At 43.7% G+C, this 22280-nt stretch overlaps 1 protein-coding gene and 2 pseudogenes across 1 annotated transcript; all 3 read right to left on the bottom strand.

Moving 5' to 3' along the window:
• Positions 1-3155: 3155 nt before the first annotated feature.
• Positions 3156-5381, bottom strand: LOC147438397 (uncharacterized; annotated as a pseudogene).
• LOC147438398 (uncharacterized) lies at positions 3909-4971 on the bottom strand. The gene has a single exon (XM_086485939.1). The coding sequence runs from the start codon at positions 4509-4511 to the stop codon at positions 3909-3911; it is 603 nt and encodes a 200-aa protein (XP_086342065.1). The 5' UTR covers positions 4512-4971.
• A 12020-nt stretch (positions 5382-17401) lies between the features above and the next one.
• On the bottom strand, positions 17402-17965 carry LOC147438396 (uncharacterized; annotated as a pseudogene).
• Positions 17966-22280: the final 4315 nt, after the last annotated feature.

The following is a 22280-nucleotide window of genomic DNA, read 5'->3' as shown; positions in this document are numbered from 1 at the left end:
ATTAACCAGCTTACAAGCCATGGCAGCTCAACCTATCGCTCTACGAGGTTGAGGCAGACGGTTCCATGAGTAGCACAGGGTGAGCTGTGAGTGCGCAGCAAGATTGATGGCTACCTTTCAGGGCGCAAAAAAAGCTGAAAGGAGCAAAGAGATGAGGGCTGAGGGTGAAGCTGTTCCCTCAAATCAAAGCCAATCTACTTGGCACGGGTCTTTTCAAACGGGATCAACGGTGAGGGTCATTCGAGCCGTCGGATGTGTTTTTGTAAATTCGGTAAATTTGGGCCAGCAGAAAAATTCGGGCCAGTAGGTATTTAAATTCGGGTCCGTATCTTGAGCCTCGAACCCACGACCTCCCTCGTGTGGTGCACGTGCTCTAACCACCACGTAGGCATGCATTCATTGAAGTATATAGCATTTCAATGCCACATATGTAAATGCGGGTCGATTTGTAAATACGGGATAGTTTCATAAACTCGGACCGCGTAATCTTGTAAATTCGGGTCGCGCGAATTTGTAAATTCGGACCCCCCGATCGTATTGCCTACAATACTCACATCTCACCATTCTCACCCCCACCCTTGATCCCATTTGAAGGGGCTCGTGCCATCTAGTGCTTAGGGCTAGCGATCCACTCACCCGCAACCCAATGCAATGCCAACCAACGTGGCGATGATCGAGAAGAAAAAGGAGTGGCGTTGTGGCTGCAAGATTTGTAGCCACGTGGAGTCTCATTCCTCTTTTTTTGATATAATATACTAGTGTGGTCAGTGGTTTTCGGCTCTCTCTCTCTCTCTCTCTCTCTCTCTGTGTGTGTGTGTGTGTGTGTGTGCACGCGCACACATGCACGAGCGCTTCAATCTGTGTCATCGGAACTGTAGAGCTCACATATCAAATCAAACTGTTGCGGCTACATGTCAAGGGGAGGAGGAGAAATTCTTCCCCCTTTTATAATTGTATAGATATAGATATAGATATATGTATAGATAAAAAGTGGTGTCTTAGCTCTAACCTCATGTAAGGACTCTTAAAAGATCACAAAGTAAAGAGAAAACAAAGTAAAGAGAAGTTAAAACAAAAAAAAAATCATGAAAGGAGACTTTTATGTTCTATCAATCTTGTTGCATAGCGGGTCTACATACTTATTAAGCGGAATCTTACGAGATCCCTCCCCCCAAACAAAAACACCTAAATCAATCCCTCTCTCTCCTCTCTCTTTTGTCTCTGTTCTCTCTCTTTCCTCGCGTGTTTGCCCATCGATTCGCTCTCTATGCCCGCGCATGCTTCGCTTGCAGAGGCATGGACAGCAGCTCCCCTCTGTCGCAACAGGCTCCTCTCTGCCTCTCTCTTCGACTACTTCCTGGTCATCGCAGACCCCGCCTACATAATGCCTTTACTCTCAACCTACGCCTGCGCGCGCGCGCGCACACACACACACACAAACCTCGAACCTGTATCCGCTCCCGATCGACAGACAAAGAGCCATCGTTGCGTCTCTCGCGATCACTCCCCCCCGCACAGTGGTGGTCTACCGCATGTATGCAATGCATCAAAAAATCTGGTTTCGCCCGTCAACCTATCAGATGTCCTATCATTTCCTCTCTCCCTTCTCTCCTCCGCGTGTCACAATTCACTTTTTTCACCTCAAGCCCTAGTGGAGCATCTCCTGAGTTTCGCTTAAATACACCAGCTTCAAAATTGGGAGCACATACTTGTGTTAATCCACGTTAGTATCTATACACCTGCACTAGATTTTGCCTGTATCTCAAGAATAGAAAATGCAAATAAAGCCTATGGGGCGTTTTTTAATTAAAACATTGATGGAAACATCTATGGTTTTGTTTCAGATACTAGTTGTTTTTGGTTAAAGTAAATCTCATTAAATTCATTAGATGTTTGTTGTTGTACTTATCTTAACTTGGATAATTTATGCATCTGGGAGAATGTAAATTTCTTTTTGTACTGTAAGATCTTGGGCCCACAAATCACTTAGAAACTAGTAGTTTGTAGTTGTGAAAATACGACTTTTTGATTCATCTTTGAGAAAACCTCTTGTAAGGTTGCTAATCGTAGAGATATAATTAAAGCATAGGTACATGAAAGAGAGTCCATCGTTCTTTTCAAAGAGTATTCTACTGTGTTTGAGTTTTAGGTTTCATGAATAATGTTTGAACTAGGTATCATGAAATCTAATTTGGAATGTACTAACTAGAGTGTTTTCTGAGTGTCGCTCGTAGCAAGCGAGAACCTACTCAACACATAAAAATGTCACTAGGGATGTTGCTGATCCGATTAGGGCATGGAGGCGTGCCAAGAGGGTCTCAATCTCTTGTCGAATACTTATGGAATGGTCATCTAAAATCTCTAAGTCCTGTGTGTGCGAAAATACCCAAATATGCCAAGAACCTCCTATGTCACGAAACTAAGCTAAACCTTGAGCTAATGACCTCGGTTTGACACGAAACTCACCATAGGTAATTTTCTACATGTCCCCAAGCTACCTAGACCCTCAAACCTGAATTCTGCACCGTGGCAGAAAACACGCTTACTGTCTGACAGCAAAATGGAAGTTGTCGGAAACGGTCCCAAATGGTCTCTACAGCTGCGTCTAAGGGAGAGCTACCCTACTCTATGGTTGGTTTCGCTTAAATCTACCCTAAACTCCCAAAAACTCACATGTAAGTCCGTAGGTCGAGGCTCGTGAAGTAGCGTCTCGTGGCGAATGGTGGGCGTTGAATCGAAGAGCTCGATGAGCTGAACGCGCCTGTGGTCTCGGTTCTGCAATGTGACTCGTGCAGCACAAGATAGCAATCAAAGAAGATGCACACACCAAATAGATAAGCTGCCCGCACAGAGAGTTTTTTTTTAAACGCATAAAATCATCCATACAAAACCCTTCATTTTGACCTTTATACTTAGGTCTTGTGGAAGGAGGGTTTCCCATAGATACATGGCTCAATAATCAATTGTGTGCTTGAGTTGGGAATCAGTACAACTTGGAAGCCCATGGCCCAAGAAGATAAATCCTTTACATTTGAATAGCAAAAATATTACAAGCTCGGCTTCAGAGCAAAAAATTAATACAAAAAGGCGGGGATTTGACTTGATGTAGTGGTGGCCTCTATCCACCGTTGCTGACCTGCAACATTCCCCCCCTCCTAAACCAAGTCGTCCTCGACATGGGGTTGTTGTGGAGTGTGTTGAGCGCTTGGCGTTTCATCTGTCCAATTGAGTGGACATCTTTCTAATCTGCGCCCTGCCATAAGCTTAAGGGCCGCTTTGAACTAGGCCTTCTTCTCCTTTTCAATGGCTAATAGTGGGATATTCTGGATCCCATGCTTCAACTCGATCGTTGTATAACTTACATATCTTGCTCTAAGGTCTGCGACTTCGATGTTGAAGATCTTTGAATTATAGGAGAAGAAGCCGGTGTAGAAAGCCTCTTCGAATGTTTGGAGGTAGTAGGGCAAAAACATTAGACGAGCAAAAAATCCATGCAAAATGACTTCATCGGGTTGGCCGGATAGATCATAGTATAGGCCTCTTGTACCCTCCAAAAAACCCAACCAGGGAGTGTCGGTTAACTCCGTCTGGTGGTATACCTGTATACAGGTTAGTAGCATCCGACATATTTTCCTTAGCATGCCTGTAGATAGGTCTGGGAGACCTCTGTACATTTCCTCAGCTTCAGTCAGTGATCTGATCATATATTCTTCTGTAAGGTAGTCACTTGGCTTAGGAGCTGGCAGTAGTGGATAGTTCATCCAAGTGGGATGCTCCTTCTGAAGGTGCTCAAACTCTTGCCATGTGTATACTCGCGGACAGGGGCAGGCTGTACGATCTTCTTTAATGTATCTAGGTGCGTGGACTTGATGGATAAGAAATTCTGGATGCTTCTTAAGCCATCTCTGTCACCATGTAGGTTCAAGACTTTTCTCCGGCACCTGCTGCTCCTCTGCCGTCCTTTTAAGCTCAGCTAAAATACTCTGCTTGAAATCAAGAGATTCAAACTTCATCAGTGGAAAGGGAAGCATGCGCACATACCAAGCTTCATTTATCTGCTGGGGAGTCAGGTGAGCGACATTTGCAGAGTGTAGTATACGCTGCTCCCAGCTTAGGCTCTTCCAATGATACCTCTCATGGAGGGTCTCCATGCGCTCTCTTAACTGCAGCTCTGCCAATTCATTCAATGTAAGCTCTTTGTCTGCTGCTTCAGCTGTAGTAGGCTCTGGCTCTGTAGCAGGTGCAGATATTGGTTCCTCTGGAGGCATCTCTTGCTGTACAGTCCCTTCTGTCTCTAGTGGCCTGGCTTTAGGCCTGGTAGATGTAGGCGCTATATTTGGCCGCCGTGAACTTGAAGCTTTTAAGAGTGCCAGCTGTTGCTTTAAATTTGCATTTTCTAGAAGGAGTTGGTCTTTTTGTAGCATAGATTGAGCTATCAGCTCTTCTCTCTGGAAGGCTTCCATCCTCAGCTTCTTCTCGAGCTCTTCTATCTTCTGATCTTTTTCATGCATAGCTATTTGAGCTGAGGAGGAGGTGGCCTCGGCTTTTGCATAGCCTTTGAGCTTGTCGATGAGTTCACTTTGAAGCTAGACTTGGGCCTTTAAGGAAGTGATGTGATTCGTGCCCAGATCATACATAAATTTGAGTTCACTATACTCATGTCTTGCTTTCTGATGCAGCTCCTTTTCTGCTATAAACTGAGTATGTAGTTTTCTTAGCTCATCATTAGTGTTGGTTAGCTGTTCTTTCAATTGAGCTGCTTCTTGGAGTGCCTTTTCAAGCTGCAAGCTCTTTGTAGTTGTTTCTTGCTCAAGCTGCCTGGCCTGATGCTTCATTCCTTCGGTCATCATTGTAATCTGAGCAGCAAAGAAGTCCAAGCCTTGACCGAAGGTCTGCATCGGCGGTGGGACCACTGCTGGAGGAGTGTGGAATATAAGTGGTACTGCAGCTGTGTCTTCTCGTGCCTTTGATGATTCAGTTATTGGTGTGTGAGCTAGACTTTCAGCTTCTTTTTGCTTCTCTGGCATAGCAAGCTTGACAGTTTCTTCCTTTGGAGGCGGAGCCGCTTCATAATCTTCGAGGTTGATAATAATTGGAGCACTTTGGACCTCGGGCTCTCCCTCTTCTTCAAGTCCTGCATATTGTTGACTTAGTATGTGAGTTCTTGTTACATAGACAGATACCTTTCTTGCCGCAATTTCTCCACTCAATTGAGTTGAATCTTACTTTTGCTTATGAGCTTCGTCTTTAGCTATCTCAGACTCTGTTTGTGTTGCTTGTGCAGGTTGTGCTTCTGAGATGTGTGGCTCTTCAGGTTGTGGAGGAGGAGATGGAGGCTGTTGTTCTGTTACAAGTGGTTCATATGCTGCTGAGCCCTCCATTCTTTCCATCCTCTCTTTGGCAAGTCTTTCCTCCTCTTCCTTTAGATATACTTTGAGAAGGAGGTCCTCTTCGTCCGTGGTGACTGAGGGCTTTTTGACGCGTGATTCTCGTGGATTCCATTGCTCCTCAAGGTCACTGGCTACTACCCGTTGCCTCTTGTATGTTTCTTTTAGGCGTTCAAGGCGAGCCTTCTTTTGTAGTGGATCCTCTTGCACTGGAGCTGTGGGAGGTATTTTCCTTTTCCTTGTCATCAATGGGGTGTGTTCCTCTTCCTCTCCCTCAGTCTCCGGCTTTGATGCTTGTGTTGGTTGTGGTTTAGAAGAGGTTCCCGCTTGTTCTTCCTCTTCGGAATCACTTTCTGGTTGCGAGGCTTCATGATGTGTTTCCTCTTCTTCCTCCTCCTCTTCTTGCACTGTCACTAACCTCCTTCTTAATCCTACCCTCACCGGCTTAGCCTTCGGCTTGGGTGGCTCGTCGTCAGAGGAATCAATATCTTGTAACCAATCTTGTTGGGAGGGAGCAGGTGGTAGCTAAGTTGTGGCCCTAATGGCCTCATATGCAATTCTTGTCAGAACTTCGGGGGCAGCTAAATATTTGAAAGGGCCCTTTCTTCGGAGGTGAAGGAGATTATAATGAATGTACTGTGGATGATATATATCCACAGGGGCATGTTGTCGGCAAGCCCATGAGAATGTAGTAGCCACTGCATGGTTGGGGGTGGTGAAGCGGGGCGGTCTTTTATCTGTAATATGAAAGAAGTGCTGATAAATCCTGGTGGGGAGCCGAGCCCTCTGGCAGATAATGCTATCAAATGTAGCGGCTGAATCCTGCTTTACAAATGTATTTGGCTCTCTTTCATGTCGAGCCCTCATTGGCATCCCCGTGTTTGACATGTTCAGTGCAGCTGCAATAACTTTTTGGCTTATGTGTACTTGGACTTTTTCATTGGCCATATTGGTGATATGGGCAATGCCATCTGCTTGAAATGTGTGCAGAAGCTCATAAGCTCTCTGTAAATCTACTCCGCACGGCTCCATTTCAAAATATCTATGCATATCCACTTTTTCCAAGTCATCTTGGTGCTGGCTGGTGAGCCCATAGACTTCTCTTGGGGTTAGGGGGACATCCACCAGTTGGTTGTCTGGGGTTCTGAATATTCCCTCATATATGGTTGCACTGTGTGCTTCCAAAAGCTCTCTCTTTAGGTAGGTGGTTGCTTCCTTCATTGTCCTCTTCAGGATAGTATAAGGGGGAATCTCTTCTAATTCTTGCTTGATGGACTTTCTTCTAGGTCTCTTGGCTGGACTCTTTCCTTCTTGCATTTTCCTTGTAAGCAGACCACCAACTTGAAAGTTGTCAGTGTATAGTCAGAGTGCTGGATAGGAGCTTCAACTGAATCTTTGATGATCATCAAATGCAAGTAACACTCAAAATATATGTATAAAGCATGCTTGCAAGCCCAAAACACTAAAACTGACAATTTAGCAACATCAGACAGTGAGCGTGTTTATTGTCTCCAGTAGGTGTTTTTGGCACTTTGAGGTGACAATGAGTGGATAGGCATGTAATACAATGCATATGGACTGTACTCCCCAATTTTGGTGTAATATGGATCAATATACCATGAGATATGGCAAACCCTAGATGGTAGGTGAGCTGTATAAATAGGTAACTTAGTGAAATTTTGATGCATAGTGCTTGTGGTTTCACAAACGTTGTGCAATGAGGCTAGATACAGCTTTTGATGGGGTGCAAGTGAACTTCTGGGCATTGAGACAGTAAGCGCGCTTACTGTCTCCAGAATGATATGGAGCTGGTTTTTTGATCTGTAATGATAGGGTTAGCTGGAAGGCATCATTTGATGATTTTTGATGTGATGACTTTGATAGTGTGATGCTCCTTGGCAACAGTAGGTCCAGAGTTGGCTAGCTGGTGAATGAAATGGCTAAGTGATGGTTTTTTGCATTTTTACTTGGTAGGAGGCTTAGCCAATGTAATCATGGTGATGTATAGGAGCTATCTGGAAACTTTGGTAGTAGTTTGGACATGGGAGACAGTAAGAGCGCTTACTGTCTCTTGAGCATTTTTTGAACTTTTTGAGAATGTAGCTTTATGGATGGCTCATAGAGGCTCTAAGAAGCAATTGTGGAGCTTGGCTCTCAACTTGGAATTGGGTATCATGGTTTATTCACCAGGATTGATGTTGGCAGACTGATGAGCTTGGATTTTGGTCTAAGGATGGGGCTTTTGTGATTTTGTGGGTCAAATGCATGTATATTGATGTATTTTGAGGTGCATATGTGCTCAAAGTTGAGAAATTGGCCAAAAATCCCTTAGAGACAGTAAGCGTGCTTACTGTCTGGGGGTCACAGGAGTGACATGCAATTGGAGTTTTGTGTTGGGACATTGTAGCTAGGCCCTATACACCCTTTTGGTGTGGTCACTTGTCATTTTTGACATCCACATTGGGTGTGGTGTCTTCCCAGACTCCCAAAGCCATCTGCTGACTCTGTGTTGGTCTCGGCCTTCCGGGTTAGTATATGCCTATGTGGTATTGTTATTAGACCTATCTCTGAGGTCTCTGTGAAGTCCTATAGCCTTTGGTGGTCTCTAGAGTCTGTTGTGTTTTCTACGAGATTGTGCCTTCCCAGCCCTGTGTGTGCTTGTTGCGTGCTTGTAAATGAGTCAAACAAGCATTAAATGACTTGAAAAGTATTCGTACTTGCCCCTCATGGTAGCCATGACTGCAATGTGGAAGCTGGTGGCAAGTGGAAGCAGGTAGCAATATGCTCTCTCAAGCTCTCTTTCACAAGGACAAGTAGCAAATGAGCTTAGAAATGAGGGCTTGGGGTATACATACCTGGGGCTTAGGATGTGCAAGTGCAACTACCCCCATGGTTAGTCCCAACTCACATGTTACATGACCTACGGATCGAAAATTTTGCGATTTGGACACCGTATGGCCAAATTCCATCACTTTTGCACTTTGAGCCTTTCCGCTTTAAAAATATGGTTTCCGTCATTTTCCGCAACCTGACCTGTTGACATTGGAAATCCATTCTGAAAATTCTTGCAGGTTTCCTAATATTAGGAAACATTTCTTGTATCTCTGTTTTATTTTTGGCGGCTTATTACTATTTATTAGAAAATAAAAAGAGAAAAATAGCAAATCACTCCAAAAACTATCCAAAAAATCACAGGATGTCCCAGATATCTCATATTTATTTAAGATAGCTAAAAACTAAATTTTGTACATATTTACACACACCTAGGGGTATATATCTGGCAGTTTCCCCTTTTTTACCACTATTCAGGGTAGAAAATGCAAACTTGGTCAAGAAAATTCGCAATAAAACACAAAATAAGTCGGAAAACATTTGAATACACTGCCCTATCATCATTTTGGGTCCGCATTTGGAATGCCTCCCCCCCGCCTATCTGGAGTCCTCCTGGACGACATTGTGTCATACTAGTGGTGTTGTTTATGGGTAAAACACTGGTGCCTATGCAAGGCCGTGTAATTAGCCCTATGCATGCATACTCGATCAATGCACGGAAAAATTAATGCTGTGCAAGATGAGGGTCTTAAGCAGATTGCTTAAGGGCATCTGCTGGCGAGGTTTCCAAGTGGTAGAATGCTTTCAAGAGACTAAGTTTCTCGGACATGGTCAGAACTGGTGGTGGTTTGACCAATGTTGACGTGTTGAGTACCTGTTGATGTTTTTTAGGTTGCCATTGCAACCTAGATGTAGCCGGTTTCGGGTTTGGAATCTTTCGTTTGGGTTGCCATTTATACGAGACGGCAGTTTTGGTGGGCTGTTTAGGAACCCAAACTTGTTTGTAGTGAATAGGACTTTTGGGTTTGATTTGCCTGGGCGGTGGGTGGGCTCGGGTGTATTGTTTGGATTTTCGGAGAGGATGGATGATTGTGCCTGCTAACTTCTTTACCCAAATGTAGTTGTTGTCAATTCTAGCGGTATCTTTGGGTATCCACAATTGTCGAGTAGCTGTGATTGCCGTGTGGTTGCCGCAGCGGGGGTTGAGCAACTGCTGGCTTGGGTTGCTCAAAAGCAGTATAGGAGTAATGACATTAGCAGGTTTGATTGGAGTCCACCTATATTTGCTGGATGTTGTCGATGTGTTGGGCACTGGTGGTGGCTTCGCTTTCCACACAAGTTGTTGGCTAGGCTTTGGCGGTGGAGATTGTGGATTTGATTGTTTTGGCCGCCAAACTTGCTTGTATGTTGGGCGAGGTAACTGTGTAATTCCGGATTTATGTGAGGCCTTTTTTTGGTGTGAGGAAGTGTAGGTTGTGACATTGGTTCTTCAATGTTGACCTGACATGCAGCATCAGTAGTTTCCTTTGGCTGTGACGGTTGTACAGTTGCTGAAACAGGTGCAGGTGGTGGAGGAAGGAATTTCTGATTGTTTTCCGTAGTTGCTGATGAGGGACCTCCTCCTCGCTTGCAAACAACACTTTGCTGACCTTTCCCTCTGCTTGAAAGTACATTTGGTTACCTGACCAGTGCAAATAAGCGTTGTATCTCCTTTGCCAGGTTGTACCAAATATGATGGGGGAATAATCATCTTGAACATCGCACGCATGAAATTGATGAGTGCATAGCAGGCCATTGATATACAAGGGTATCTCCACCTAGCCTTTGGTTATGATAATTGCATTATTGAAGGCTTCACAGCAACGGAATTCCGGCACTAATTGAACACCTGTTAGTTGTTTAAAGAAACTGTATGTGACGTAGTTGTAATGAGCTCCTGAATCCACTAAGGCATAGGTTGGAACTTTATCCAGGGTCACTTCAATCAGAATGCAAGGATCAATATCTTCATCATCCAGATCAAAAGGAGTAATCTAATACATCCGAGTCCACTTTTGCTTGTTGAATCCCTGTTGCTGCTACTTTCGTTTGAGTTGTCGAAGTCATGCTTCTTCTTGAGCTTCTTCTTTGATAAATTTGGCTGTAGCTTTTCAACAACCAGCTGCATGCACCCTCTCAAGCATTGATATTTCTTTAACCTGCATCCACTAATCCAATTAGGCATCTCCTCTCCCTCTAATGTGGCAAGTTTGATGGCCCCGCTAGATGATCTATCTGTAATCAAATAGGGTCCCATGCCTCGCTTCTTCAATTTCTTGGTTTTTTGTTTGAGTTTGTAGACAAGCACATAATCACCTTTCTGAAATTCTTTCGTTATCAGGTGCTTGTCATGGAACTCCTTCATTCTGCGCTTTGCGTGTAGATGCCTATGACAGCTTTTATTCTTGTGTCATCAAGTTTCTCTAGGTCATCTAGGCGTTGTATGAGCTCATGACCTGTCCATTCGAATGCTTGTGCCACTCTTAAAGTAGGAATTATGAATTCCATTGGCAATATTGCATTAAGACCATACACCATATTGTATGGTGTTGTATTTAGGATAGTCTTATAGGCCACTCTATATGCCCAAATTGCAGCGTGCAATTTCTGGTCCCAATCAGTCCTATTGTTATTCACTATTTTTGTGAGCACTGTGCATAAGACTTTGTTTGTGCTCTCCGCTAAGCCATTGGCTTGCGGGTGATATGGAGCTGACTTCTTATGTATGACAAGGAACTCGTCAAGCAAGTATTCAATCACTTCATTGACAAAGTGGGTTCCTTGGTCACTGACTATTTCTATGGGTAGCCCATATCTGGTGAAAATTTCTTCATATAGAAACTGAGCGGTGGTGCGTGCATCATTTTTAGTTGTGGCTTTTGCTTCGACCCATTTCATTAAGTAATCTGTAGCCACAATGATGTATTCAGCGTGACTCCTATAGGCCGATGTGATCGGACCCACGAAATCAATTCCCCATTTGGCAAATGCTCTAGTTCCTAGCATAGGTCTAAGAGGCATATGGTCCTTTCGCATAGGAACTTTTGAACGTTGGCAGTCGTCGCATCGCTTGACATACATCTCCGCATCTTGAAGGAGTGTCGGCCACCATATCCCTGTAAACATAATCAATTGCGCAGTGCGTTCTGCTGAGAAATGGCCGCCAGCCTGCCCTGCATGTGCTTCCTGTAGGATTGGCAGGTATTCTCTTTCCGATGCACATAGCCTTAACTGATTGTCTTTGTTTCGTTTATACAATTGATTGCCAATCAGTTGATACATTTCTGCTTCCTTTATTATCGCTCGTTCCCTTGTCTTGCTCATTTTCTCGGGAAATGGAGTCCCCTTAAGATAATCGACTATATACTGACTCCATTTAGGTGCTATGGTCACTTGGTATAAGGTGGCATGATCCACCGGTGGTTTGGCTCTGCATCGTGCACATTCTTGAATGTACTTGTGCACATCCTTCTTCATCTGCGGTCAATACACTCCAAGTTGATTCAACTTCCTGGAAGTCTGGTGGAATCCATGATGTATTCCAATGACCTCTGTGTGAGCTTCAGCCAGATATAGTGGAATCTCATTTGGCTCAACACATAATTGGAATATACCATCAGCATTTTGACAATACAATCTTCCACTAATCAGCTTGAAGTTCTTACTTTCAAAGACCACATCTGGTGACATTAGTCGTTCAGGCCCTACTGAAACTTCTCCGATAGACAGGATTTGGACGATTTTGTGACTCCATCGAGGAATCATTTCTATATTGAAAAGGTAAGCATCGGGCAGATCATCATCAATCCCCATTGGTGTCTCTCCGCTTAAGATTCGAGACAGATGATCAGCTGGTTGGTGGGTTGTACCTTTTTCAAATACTACAGTGAAGTCAAACTCTAGCAATATGATGAACCATCTGACGATTCTTCCCGTATTGCATGGTTTGTTCACCAAGTAGAGTAGTGCTTGATGATCTACAAAGAAGGTGAAATGATTGGCTAGAAGATAGTGTCTGAACTTCTTTACATCGTATATCATTCCCAAACCTTCTCTTTCAGTGGTGGTATAACTCTTCTCAGCACTATTCAATTGTCTACTGGCGTAAGATATTGGGAAATCCATATTACCGTCACCAGGTTGAGCTAAGATACACCCAATCGCTATAGCTGAAGCATTTATGTGAACATGGAATTCTTTCATCCAATCTGGAGCCTTGAGGATAGGAGTCGTCATCAGTCCTTCCTTCAGGCGTAAGATATTGGGAAATCCATATTACCGTCACCAGGTTGAGCTAAGATACACCCAATCGCTATAGCTGAAGCATCTATGTGAACATGGAATTCTTTCGTCCAATCTGGAGCCTTGAGGATAGGATCCGTGATCAGTGCTTCCTTCAGCTTTCTAAAGGATTCCTCACATTCTTCAGTCCTTTTGAATTCAGTGATAAAGGCATACAAAGGTCGTGCAATCACAGCACACCCATTCCGTATGTTCAATCTCATAGATGAATTCTGCTTCCATAAGTTTGTCTATCTCTTCCTTTTATCTTTTTGGCGAAGGTTTCGTTGTACGTATATGGGCGTTGTCTGCTAGGTTTTACATCGGCTTTTAGGGGAATGGTGTGCTGATAGATAACAGGATCCACACCCTTCAAGTCCTTGTAAGACCAAGAAAAAACATCCCTAAACTCCTTAAGGGCATCGATTAATGTTAACTCTTCCTCTGGAGTAAGATCCGTGGCAATGTAGGCAGGTTTAGGCTCTTCTCCAGGGTTTGCCAAATCAATTCTCTTCGCTTCTTCAGGACCATCATACGATGTCCCGACTTGTTTCTTCTCTCGAACAGGCTGTTCCAAACATATACGCCTATCCTGAATAGTATATCGCTTGTAGTGGGAAGGAACACTGATTCCAATCTGCACTGAACTGCTTCCTTCTGTGCTATTTGATAGCTCTGTGGTCCATTCTTCGTTGGTTTGCAAGCTTTTCTTGGCTAAATTCTCTTGTCGTCGTTCACGTCGCGCTTTTTTAGCGAAAATATTGCTTTTAGCCTCAGGTTCTTTTTTAGGTGGCTAATTCTTCATTCTTCGTTTTGTTTCTCTGAAATACATCCCCGTTACCCCATCTTTAATGCAGTCTTCAGCCTTGACTAGCATTAAGAACTGTAATTCGCTTTCTAGCTCCGGCATCGGGTTGGTTTTCTTGTATCTTCTCTGGATCTTCCTCTTGTAGCACTGCAATTTATAGTGGGGTGGTCTGGGTATCGACAAAGGAATCCTCATTTCATCCTCAGACTCACTATGCTTCCCAGTCGAGTGTTCGTTATCTGCATCTTCTATGAAGAGGCACTCTCATTGGATCCCTTCGTTTTTTGACTCAGTGTTGTCTATTGTCTCTTGAGCTGAAGAGCAAGGAGTTAAGTCTCTGATAGAGATTTCATCTTGAATTGTCAGGCATTGGACTTGCTTCTCTATCTCATCGACTTCATTGACCATTGTAGTCTCCTCATTGTCTTTGTCTATCGTGTGAAGTGCTTTTAGCATGCGTAGGGGGACTAAGTCCAAACCTCCACTGTCACAAAACTTTGTGGGAGTGGTCTCATTAGTGCTTACATCAAGCGTAGCTAAGATCTGCATCCATTCCAAAGGCTCAAAGGCTTCTTCTGGAAATGGCTCTGCAATATATGCATCATCCACTACACTTCTTTCCAGTTTGCACTCATTTCTATCCAAGCTTCCATTGTCTGAAGCTCCGCACATCCATAGTTGAGGTTTTTCGACCAGAAATGCTTGAATTTTGGAATTAGCTGCTGTGGCTGAGTCAAAATCCTCCACAGGCGTTCATTGCACATCACGATAAGAGTAATCTTCGAGGTTATCCTTGTGATGTTGTCCATGTGGCGAAGATATAGGTAGTTGTAGCCCCCAGTCTTGTATCATCATGAGCTGGCGCATGAAGGGTCTTCCAAGAATAACTTCATAGTTATTCCTGTCACCGAAATCAACTACTGTGAACGTATGCTCATATTCTATACCACATGACGTTACGATGATTTTTTCCAATATTCCCAAGGGTCTTTCGACATAACCATCGGCTAATTGTAGCTTCATTCTGGTCTTTCGGAGTGCTGGTTTTCCCCCAAAGATCTTTTGTGACTATGGCTACACCTGCTCCACTATCCAAAATTTCCATGGTTTTGACATCATTAAACTCCAGTGGTAGCATCGTGTTGCCTTCCTCACCTTCACAGTAATCTCCAACTTTGTTTACTGGTACAGGTTTGACACTAGCTTTTGTCTTTTGATCGTCACCCAACACTGCTTCAAGCGTCTCTTGCGAATCCTTTAGACTCAATTTCTCTAAGCATGTGCTCACTTCTTTCCACATATGTGGTCGTATCTTAAGCAGCTCTGCCAACATTAAAGTGCATCTCACTTGTGTGGACAGCAACTCATGAAGCGCGTTAGAGTCTAAGGTTGGCTTGAACGACTTTCTTTGAGACGGAAGGATCATAATGTCAGACTTGGCTTCATATTCGCCTTGATAAGCAGGGAGTTCCTTAAGATTTTCATCTATGCTCTCTGTCAATTTTTCTGACCCTATGTCTCCATACATCGACCCAGCATCTAGATCGGGCATCTGGCGTTCTACATCAACTTCGTCTAGAGGAGCTGACTCGAGTGTCATGCTTCCATCTTTGGCATTTCTGATTATCTCCCACAATTTATGAGGCCAATCATCTGTGACTTCAGGTGCCATGGGTGGTTCGTTATAGATTGATTTGTCTGTGCTATTTTCCACCACTCTATGGTCCAACTCTTGTCTTTTGCTCTCTTCTTCAGCCCGCGATTCTTCAATCTTTACTTGTGGATCAGATTTCTCTTCTGGTTCCTTGAAGCTAGCTTCTGGAACATTCACCTCCTCAGGTATATCGCATTTTAGGTCAAATGAAGGTTGTTGACTTATCCTTTCCTCAACTGGCATCGCAGGAGGCTTTTCTAATAATGCCTGAGCTGTTTGGATCAATTGTTTGCACATTTCGAACCTCTGTTTCTCTAGCTCCGCATTTGGATAAGTCAGCCATTGATTTGCCTGAGTTTGACACGTTTCTATCCTGGATTCATAGGCTTTTATTATAGCATCTAAGGGTTCACACACCTTCTCAACCAGGACTGATCCACCTGAACGTAGGCTATTGCTCTCCTTATCTTTCTCTTCCTGGCTATTCGTGTTGTCTATCTTGTTTGGTTATGCTTCCCCAGAATTAGATGCTACTCCAGAAAGATGTTGTTACAATTGCTCTTGAGCTTTTGCAAGCTCAGCAGATACAGCCTTGTATTTATGATGATTTCTAGCTCTCTCCTTAGAGCGGATTTTACGTCTTTCTACCCTTCGACTAGGAGCTTGACTAGCTCTCTCTTGGCCTTCATCCTTTTTCTCACCTTCTTTCCCCTTAGCTTGAACTCGTGTAACTGCCTTGACAGGTACAGTCACTTCGGTCTCCGATCCACTCGAAGAAGGTATCACTCCAATCTTACTTATGGTCGCTTTTCCTTTATTGTCGGTTTTTTTTGGACACTCGGTATACAAGTGGGTGATTCCGCATTGATTACACTGAGTTTGATACTCTGCTCCCCCACTGGACAACTGTTCATCAAATGATCTCCACCACACCGATAACATGGTCCCAATGGTCTTGGTGGTTGTTGAGGAGGTTGCGGGGTGAAATTTTGCCTTGGAGGATAAGATCTTGGCTTCATTCCTCCCTGTTGATTAGCTATGAACATCAAAGTTCCTTGACCCACAGTCACTCCCTCTTTAGACATCATGGAAGTGTCTGGTTGTGGAATGTAACTGGTGGTAGGATTCGACATCCATGGATCATACATCTCCCCCCTTCCTGTACTGAGTTCTACAGTTTGACCATATCCATAGTTCTCGTCCGTGTGGTAGGGCGGTGTAGGCACTAAGGCTCTTTCCTCTATTGGCTGATCTGTATACACGTACCTAACTGCTCCCCTGGCAGTGGTGGTTGATGTCCAAGGACAGGTTTCGCTCTTTCCAGCCCTGGCTGAACATCTGGATGTCCTGTGGCATATCTAGGTGGTGGTGGTGGTGCCCTATTCATCTGATATGGAGGAATGGCTTGCCCTTGTTGCGGCTGGTACACAGGGTTTGGCTGGTACTGCCTTTCTCTCACATATCCCCTTTGGTGGTAGCACTCTTCCGTTGAATGATTTGTCCACTTTTGTTCTATTTCACACCACTTTTGTTGGCACAGTCTAGGTTGGTCTCCTGGCTGAGGTTGCATCACATGACACTAGGTTGTGGGATGACTCCCTCCACAGATGATACATATGCGTAATTGTGGTTGTCTCACATGTTGAGGTGCCAACGCAGCATTGTTGAAACGCTCAAGGAGTTTGTCTATAAGGGCATCGGTTTCTCTAGCGGTTCGCACAAGGGTTGTTGGTCCCGTGTTCACAACACTGGTAGTCACCCTCGAGTCGCTTGACCTGGTATCAGAATCCTTTCGGGATTCTCCATATATATTGCAATTGTCGACCAGGTATACCGCTTCTTTGATAACCTCGTCTAAAGTTTGGTATCTTTGAATATGCAAATCCTTCTTGAGATTCTCGTCTAGTAACCCTTCTATGAAGAGCAACGCTAGCCTTTCTTGTTGAAGGATCTCCCTGGGAGGACATCTCTCCACATATTGCTTCAATCTCAAGGCGGCTTCCTTTACTTTCTCTTTCTCTTGTTGTTTGAAAGAGTATATTTGTGAGATTGTGTCATGCTTTATCCCACAATTGGTGAATTCTTGGACAAAGTCAGATAAGAGATCCTCTATGTCAGAGAATGAGCTCTTACTTAATGGCTGGAACCAAGTCATAGCAGTACCATCTAAGGTCAATCCAAAGCCCTCATATTGCGTATGGAAGTCATGTACTTGCTCTGCTCTCAGCACTTGTCTAAAGGCAGAAGCATGGGTATATGGATCCCTAGATCCTGTATATTTAGACGGCACGCATTTGGCGACTTGATGCGGCCTTAGGGGTCTGAATCCTACAATTGGTGTCCCAAGTACTTGTATAGTGTCCCTTGTATGTGCAGTAGTGGTTCTCTGTTGTGGCCTAGCTACATTTTGCGTCGTTTGAGTAGCTCTACCTGAGTTTTGTTTGTCTCATTTTGTCGATGAATTCCTCCGGAGAGTGCATCGCGTGGTGGATTCCTTGTTCCCGCTTGGAACGAATATCCACTCATGTTTGGCACTTGTTGCGTGTGGAATTCTGGTTTTTGAATAGGTTCAAAGAGACTAGTCTGACCAGGATTCTACATAGGTTGCCTCTCTACTTGGATTGGTCTTAGGATGTCATCGTCCATTAAGTTTCTTACTGGGATTGTAGGCGGTGCACTTGCTGCGGGCTTTGCTACTTCAGGGTACACAATGGGTAACCCTAAGTATGTATACCTACTCATCTTTGCAGCAGAGGCCGGCGTGTACTCCTGACCAAACTTGTCTACGATTAAGAATTTGCTTTCATTCAAGAGGTAGACATACAAAGTCTTATCCGGAGTAGCCTCTTTCTCGTTTACGTCCTCATTGACATAGTACACAGCGGTTTCTTCAGGAAAGGCTTTGTAAATTCCCCATCGAGGATTGTCGGACATAAGCGTTCTAGTGGTGAAAGATCTGAACATGGTTCTATTGTTGTTTTCCTCTAGAGGCGGTTTCTCCTCGACCTCATCATCAGCTTTTTTCTTGGACGCATTTTGTCCCCATTTGTCCACGACATCAAGGCTTTTGACTATCATGTAGTAAGCACCCTGTTCATCCATATAACCTCCTTTGCCATCATAAGTGGCCAGGACTTTATACTGTAATTCGACTGGATTATCTCCAATCTAAACACAGCTATGGTTCATAGAATTCTTGAAGATTCTGGCATCTTGTCCATTGTTATAGGCATACAGCAAGATTGCTGGAGGTCTCTCATGGGCTTTGGAGGATTCTCCCATAAAGTTAACTCCCTCTTTGAAGTTCACTGATAGTTGTCCCCCTACCATGGTCTGATAGTATAGATCTTCTGATGATGTGTCAGAGATGTAATCCTCCGGGATTGGGCCTAAGCATACTTGTGTGGTCTGATTGACACTCTCTTCCGTAGAAACTTGACTCACCTGGTCCCTAAGTGGTCTATGTCCTGAGGGTACTACAGCTCCTGACCTCAAAAACATGAAAAGTGCTTAACCTTGGATGCACTAACCTGGAAAGTTACCTTACTTCCAGCTGGCTGTGCTCTCCTAGGCTCCTGGTACACTCTGCAATCAGTTTACACACTTTTACTATCTATTTGAAGTATTTCTCAGTATAAAAACTATAAATATACATGCATTCAATGTATAGAATAGGTGGCAAGCCAAATATCACAATTTGGGCACTGGAGACAGTAAGCGCGCTTACTGTCTAGAGGACAGTATTGCACTTTCCGCTTCAAATGACCACACCTAATGATTGCTTAATGTCTTTTGAATGCAAATGGTGAATGTTAGCTCACTTGACCAACCCTGTGGCCCTTTTTGACTCCTTTTTCTATGGAATGTTGACTGAAATTAAATTTTTGGTGTCTTGAGCCCTTTCTTCTTGCTCAAATAGCACAATCTTTTGCACAAGTGTTTTCTTTCAAGTACTACAAGCTTTGGTAATGCAAGTTTCACAAAATGATGCAGTTTGCTTGATTTTTTCCACTCCCTTATGTTTAATGCAATGTTTAGGGTTGTCCTAGCAAGTTTTAGCCCTCCTGTAGGTGATTTTTGTATGGAATCTTGATTTTTGTCTCTGGAATGCAGTTTCTGGCTTGTAAAATGCACCTTACTCTCACCAAATTAGTCATAACTTGGCAAAAAGACTCAATCAAGCATATAAAACAACATCACTTAGGTGTTAGCTCAAGCAGGGTCCCAGTATCTCTCTGGAGACAGTAAGTGTGCTTACTGTCTGGAGGACAGTATTGCACTTTCTGTGCTCACAGGATGTATTTTGACACTCCTAGCAATAGGAACCTCTTACCTGGGCCTATACTCACTTTCTGGAGTCTTCACCTGGGTTGTGGGCTTGCTGGCTTGAGTTACAGTCACTTTTGCAGATTTTGTTGTGTATACCAAGCACTTGACAAGACCAAAACACATCAAAATTGGATTAAAACTACACAAACTTGCTTGTTACTGAGCCTACAACATGTGTACATGCTTTTGCTAGGTCAGTTGGCCAAATCTGGGTCTGGAGACAGTAAGCGCGCTTACTGTCTGGACTTGCAGATTGCAGCTTTTTTGGTACTTGACACTTGCTGTGGTTACTAGAGGTGATTTTAAGTGCTTTTCGACACTAATACCAACTCTGTACACCAAGATGGCTTTTCTAGGTCACTTCACTCACTTTACAGCACCAAACACACAAACCTTGGGCAAATCCAAAGTAAACTGAACCTTTCACATTCAGAACACTCCACACATGTGTCCTACTTATTCGAACCCTAAAACAACAAAGAAAACACTGAATGGTATCTAAATCCTAAGAAAAGTAGTTTTTAGGTGTTTTTTTGGATGTTTTTGTGCTTGACCTAACATGCACTTTCGGCACACACTAAGCCAAACACTCTTAAGCTACTGAATGCTGAAAACACAACTTTTACACTAAACTACAATGATACTCTAAACTAACAATGACAGCGGCAAGAAACTCACCTGTCCTAGACTAACAAAGCCAAGGATACCTCGACTTTGGCAAAGTAACGAAAGATTCTTTCCGTACAGACATAACCACACACTAAGGTATCCACTCTAATCTAGGTAGCTCTTCCTCTGCAGCGGCACCAATTGTTTTTCGAGTGTCGCTCGTAGCAAGCGAGAACCTACTCAACACATAAAAATGTCAACTAGGGACGTCGCTGACCCGATTAGAGCATGGAGGCGCGCCAAGAGGGTGTCAACCTCTTGTCGAATACCTATGGAATGGTCATCTAAGATCTCTAGGTCCTGTGTGTGCGGGAATACCCAAATCTGCCAAGAACCTCCTACGTCACGAAACTAAGCTAAACCTTGAGCTAATGACCTCGGTTTGACACGAAACTCACCGTAGGCAATTTCCTACATGTCCCCAAGCTACCTAGACCCTCAAACCTGAATTCTGCACCCTGGCAGAAAACACGCTTACTGTCTGACAGCAAAATGGAAGTTGTCGAAAACGGTCCCAGATGGTCTCAACAGTTGCGTCTAAGGAAGAGCTACCCTACTCTATGGTTGGTTTCGCTGAAATCTACCCTTAACTCCCAAAAACTCACCTGTAAGTCCGTAGGTCGAGGCTCGTGAAGTAGCGTCTCATGGCGAATGGTGGGCGTTGAATCGAAGAGCTCGATGAGTTGAATGCGCCTGTGGTCTCAGTTTTGCAATGCGACTCGTGCAGCACAAGATAGCAATCAAAGAAGATGCACACACCAAATAGATAAGCTGCCCGCACAGAGAGTTTTTTTTTACTGATAAAATCATCCATACAAAACCCTTCATTTTGACCTTTATACTTAGGTCTTGTGGGAGGAGGGTTTCCCATAGATACATGGCTCAATAATCAATTGTGTGCTTGAGTTGGGAATTAGTACAACTTGGAAGCCCATGGCCCCAGAAGATAAATCCTTTACATTTGAATAGAAAAAATATTACAAGCTCGGCTTCAGAGCAGAAAATTAATACAAAAAGGCGGGGATTTGACTTGATGTAGTGGTGGCCGCTATCCACCGTTGCTGACCTGCAACATAGACACTTGTTCCAATTTAAGTAGTTATGCTACCCAAACTTCTACTTGGTAATTTATACAGGTATGACATTTTTTTATGAGAAAGAAGGGAGATATGTTGCTTATAACCACAAACTAGAAAATTAAGGAGTATTCTACCATAAAATTTTGAATAAGTCAATTAGTGCAGGCATACAAAAACTATAGTTATCTCCCCATGTAGCGAAAATATGTCCAAATTAATTTTGGAATCTCTTGTGGTATTCAATCAAAGTTCTTATATCGTCACTTACTCGCTCTGCTTTTAAAAAAATAGAGCTATTATAATGAAGATTCCATCCATACTAAGGTTGAAAAACCCTCTCCCTCTCACCATCGCCCTTGCCATAACTCCTCGCTCCCCTGCCCCTACGTTGGCTACCCTCACAACCCTTGTCTCACCCATTGCCCACAGTGCCTAGACTCGCAGTTGCATGCTCAGGTCTCCCTGTCCACCAATAGATTTACCTTGCTCCTCTGTACTAGCCATCGCCCCCTCCTCCGTAGCCATAGCCATAGCCATAGCTCTCTCTCTCTCTCTCTCTCTCTCTCTCTCTCTCTCTCTCTCTCTCTCTCTCTCTCTCTCTCTCTCTCTCTCTCTCTCTTTCTTTCTTCTACCCTAGTTTCCATGCTCCCTCCTTGAAAGAAAAATTGTAATGTCCACCTGGGTTATCTTGCGTAATTCCATCGGTTATCAATTCAAGGATCCAAGAGGGAAAAGGAGGGGGTAGTAGAGGACTGGTTGGGCAAAGCCAGAGAGAGAGAGAGAGAGAGAGAGAGAGAGAGAGAGAGAGAGAGACGCCATGCAGTTCTCTCTCCTTTTCTGTTTTCCAAAAGGTGAATCAAAGATAGAGAGAGAATCTTGATAGATTCTTCTCTCAATTTCTTTCTCAAGAAGGGTATCACCTACTGGCCTACAATGAAGTTTTTCTTTGCAACAAATACAAAGCGCGCATGAGTGTGATCAATCATCTGAAGGAAAATTTGATTGACAAGTCAAAGTAGCATGGGGAACAAAAGTCGCTTAGAAGAATGTCTTAGGACCTTAGCTACTATAGAATTTTTATAAAAAAACCCTCATGTGAGGCTACTTCATGGCCATTAGTTAGGAGGCCATCGTCAGTCAGGTGAATTCAAATGTTGAGCCTCAAAGAGCATTTGAAGTTTATGTGCAAAGAGAAGCTAAAA

Source organism: Adiantum capillus-veneris, chromosome 17 (assembly GCF_014529385.1).
Source record: "Adiantum capillus-veneris isolate H3 chromosome 17, ASM1452938v2, whole genome shotgun sequence".
NCBI classification, from domain to species: Eukaryota; Viridiplantae; Streptophyta; class Polypodiopsida; order Polypodiales; family Pteridaceae; genus Adiantum; species Adiantum capillus-veneris.
This window is presented reverse-complemented; position numbering and strand designations above follow the sequence as displayed.

Bases quoted from the DNA above. Each gene is read 5' to 3' on its own strand.
- LOC147438398 (XM_086485939.1), bottom strand. From the start codon at position 4,511: ATGCATGAAAAAGATCAGAAGATAGAAGAGCTCGAGAAGAAGCTGAGG.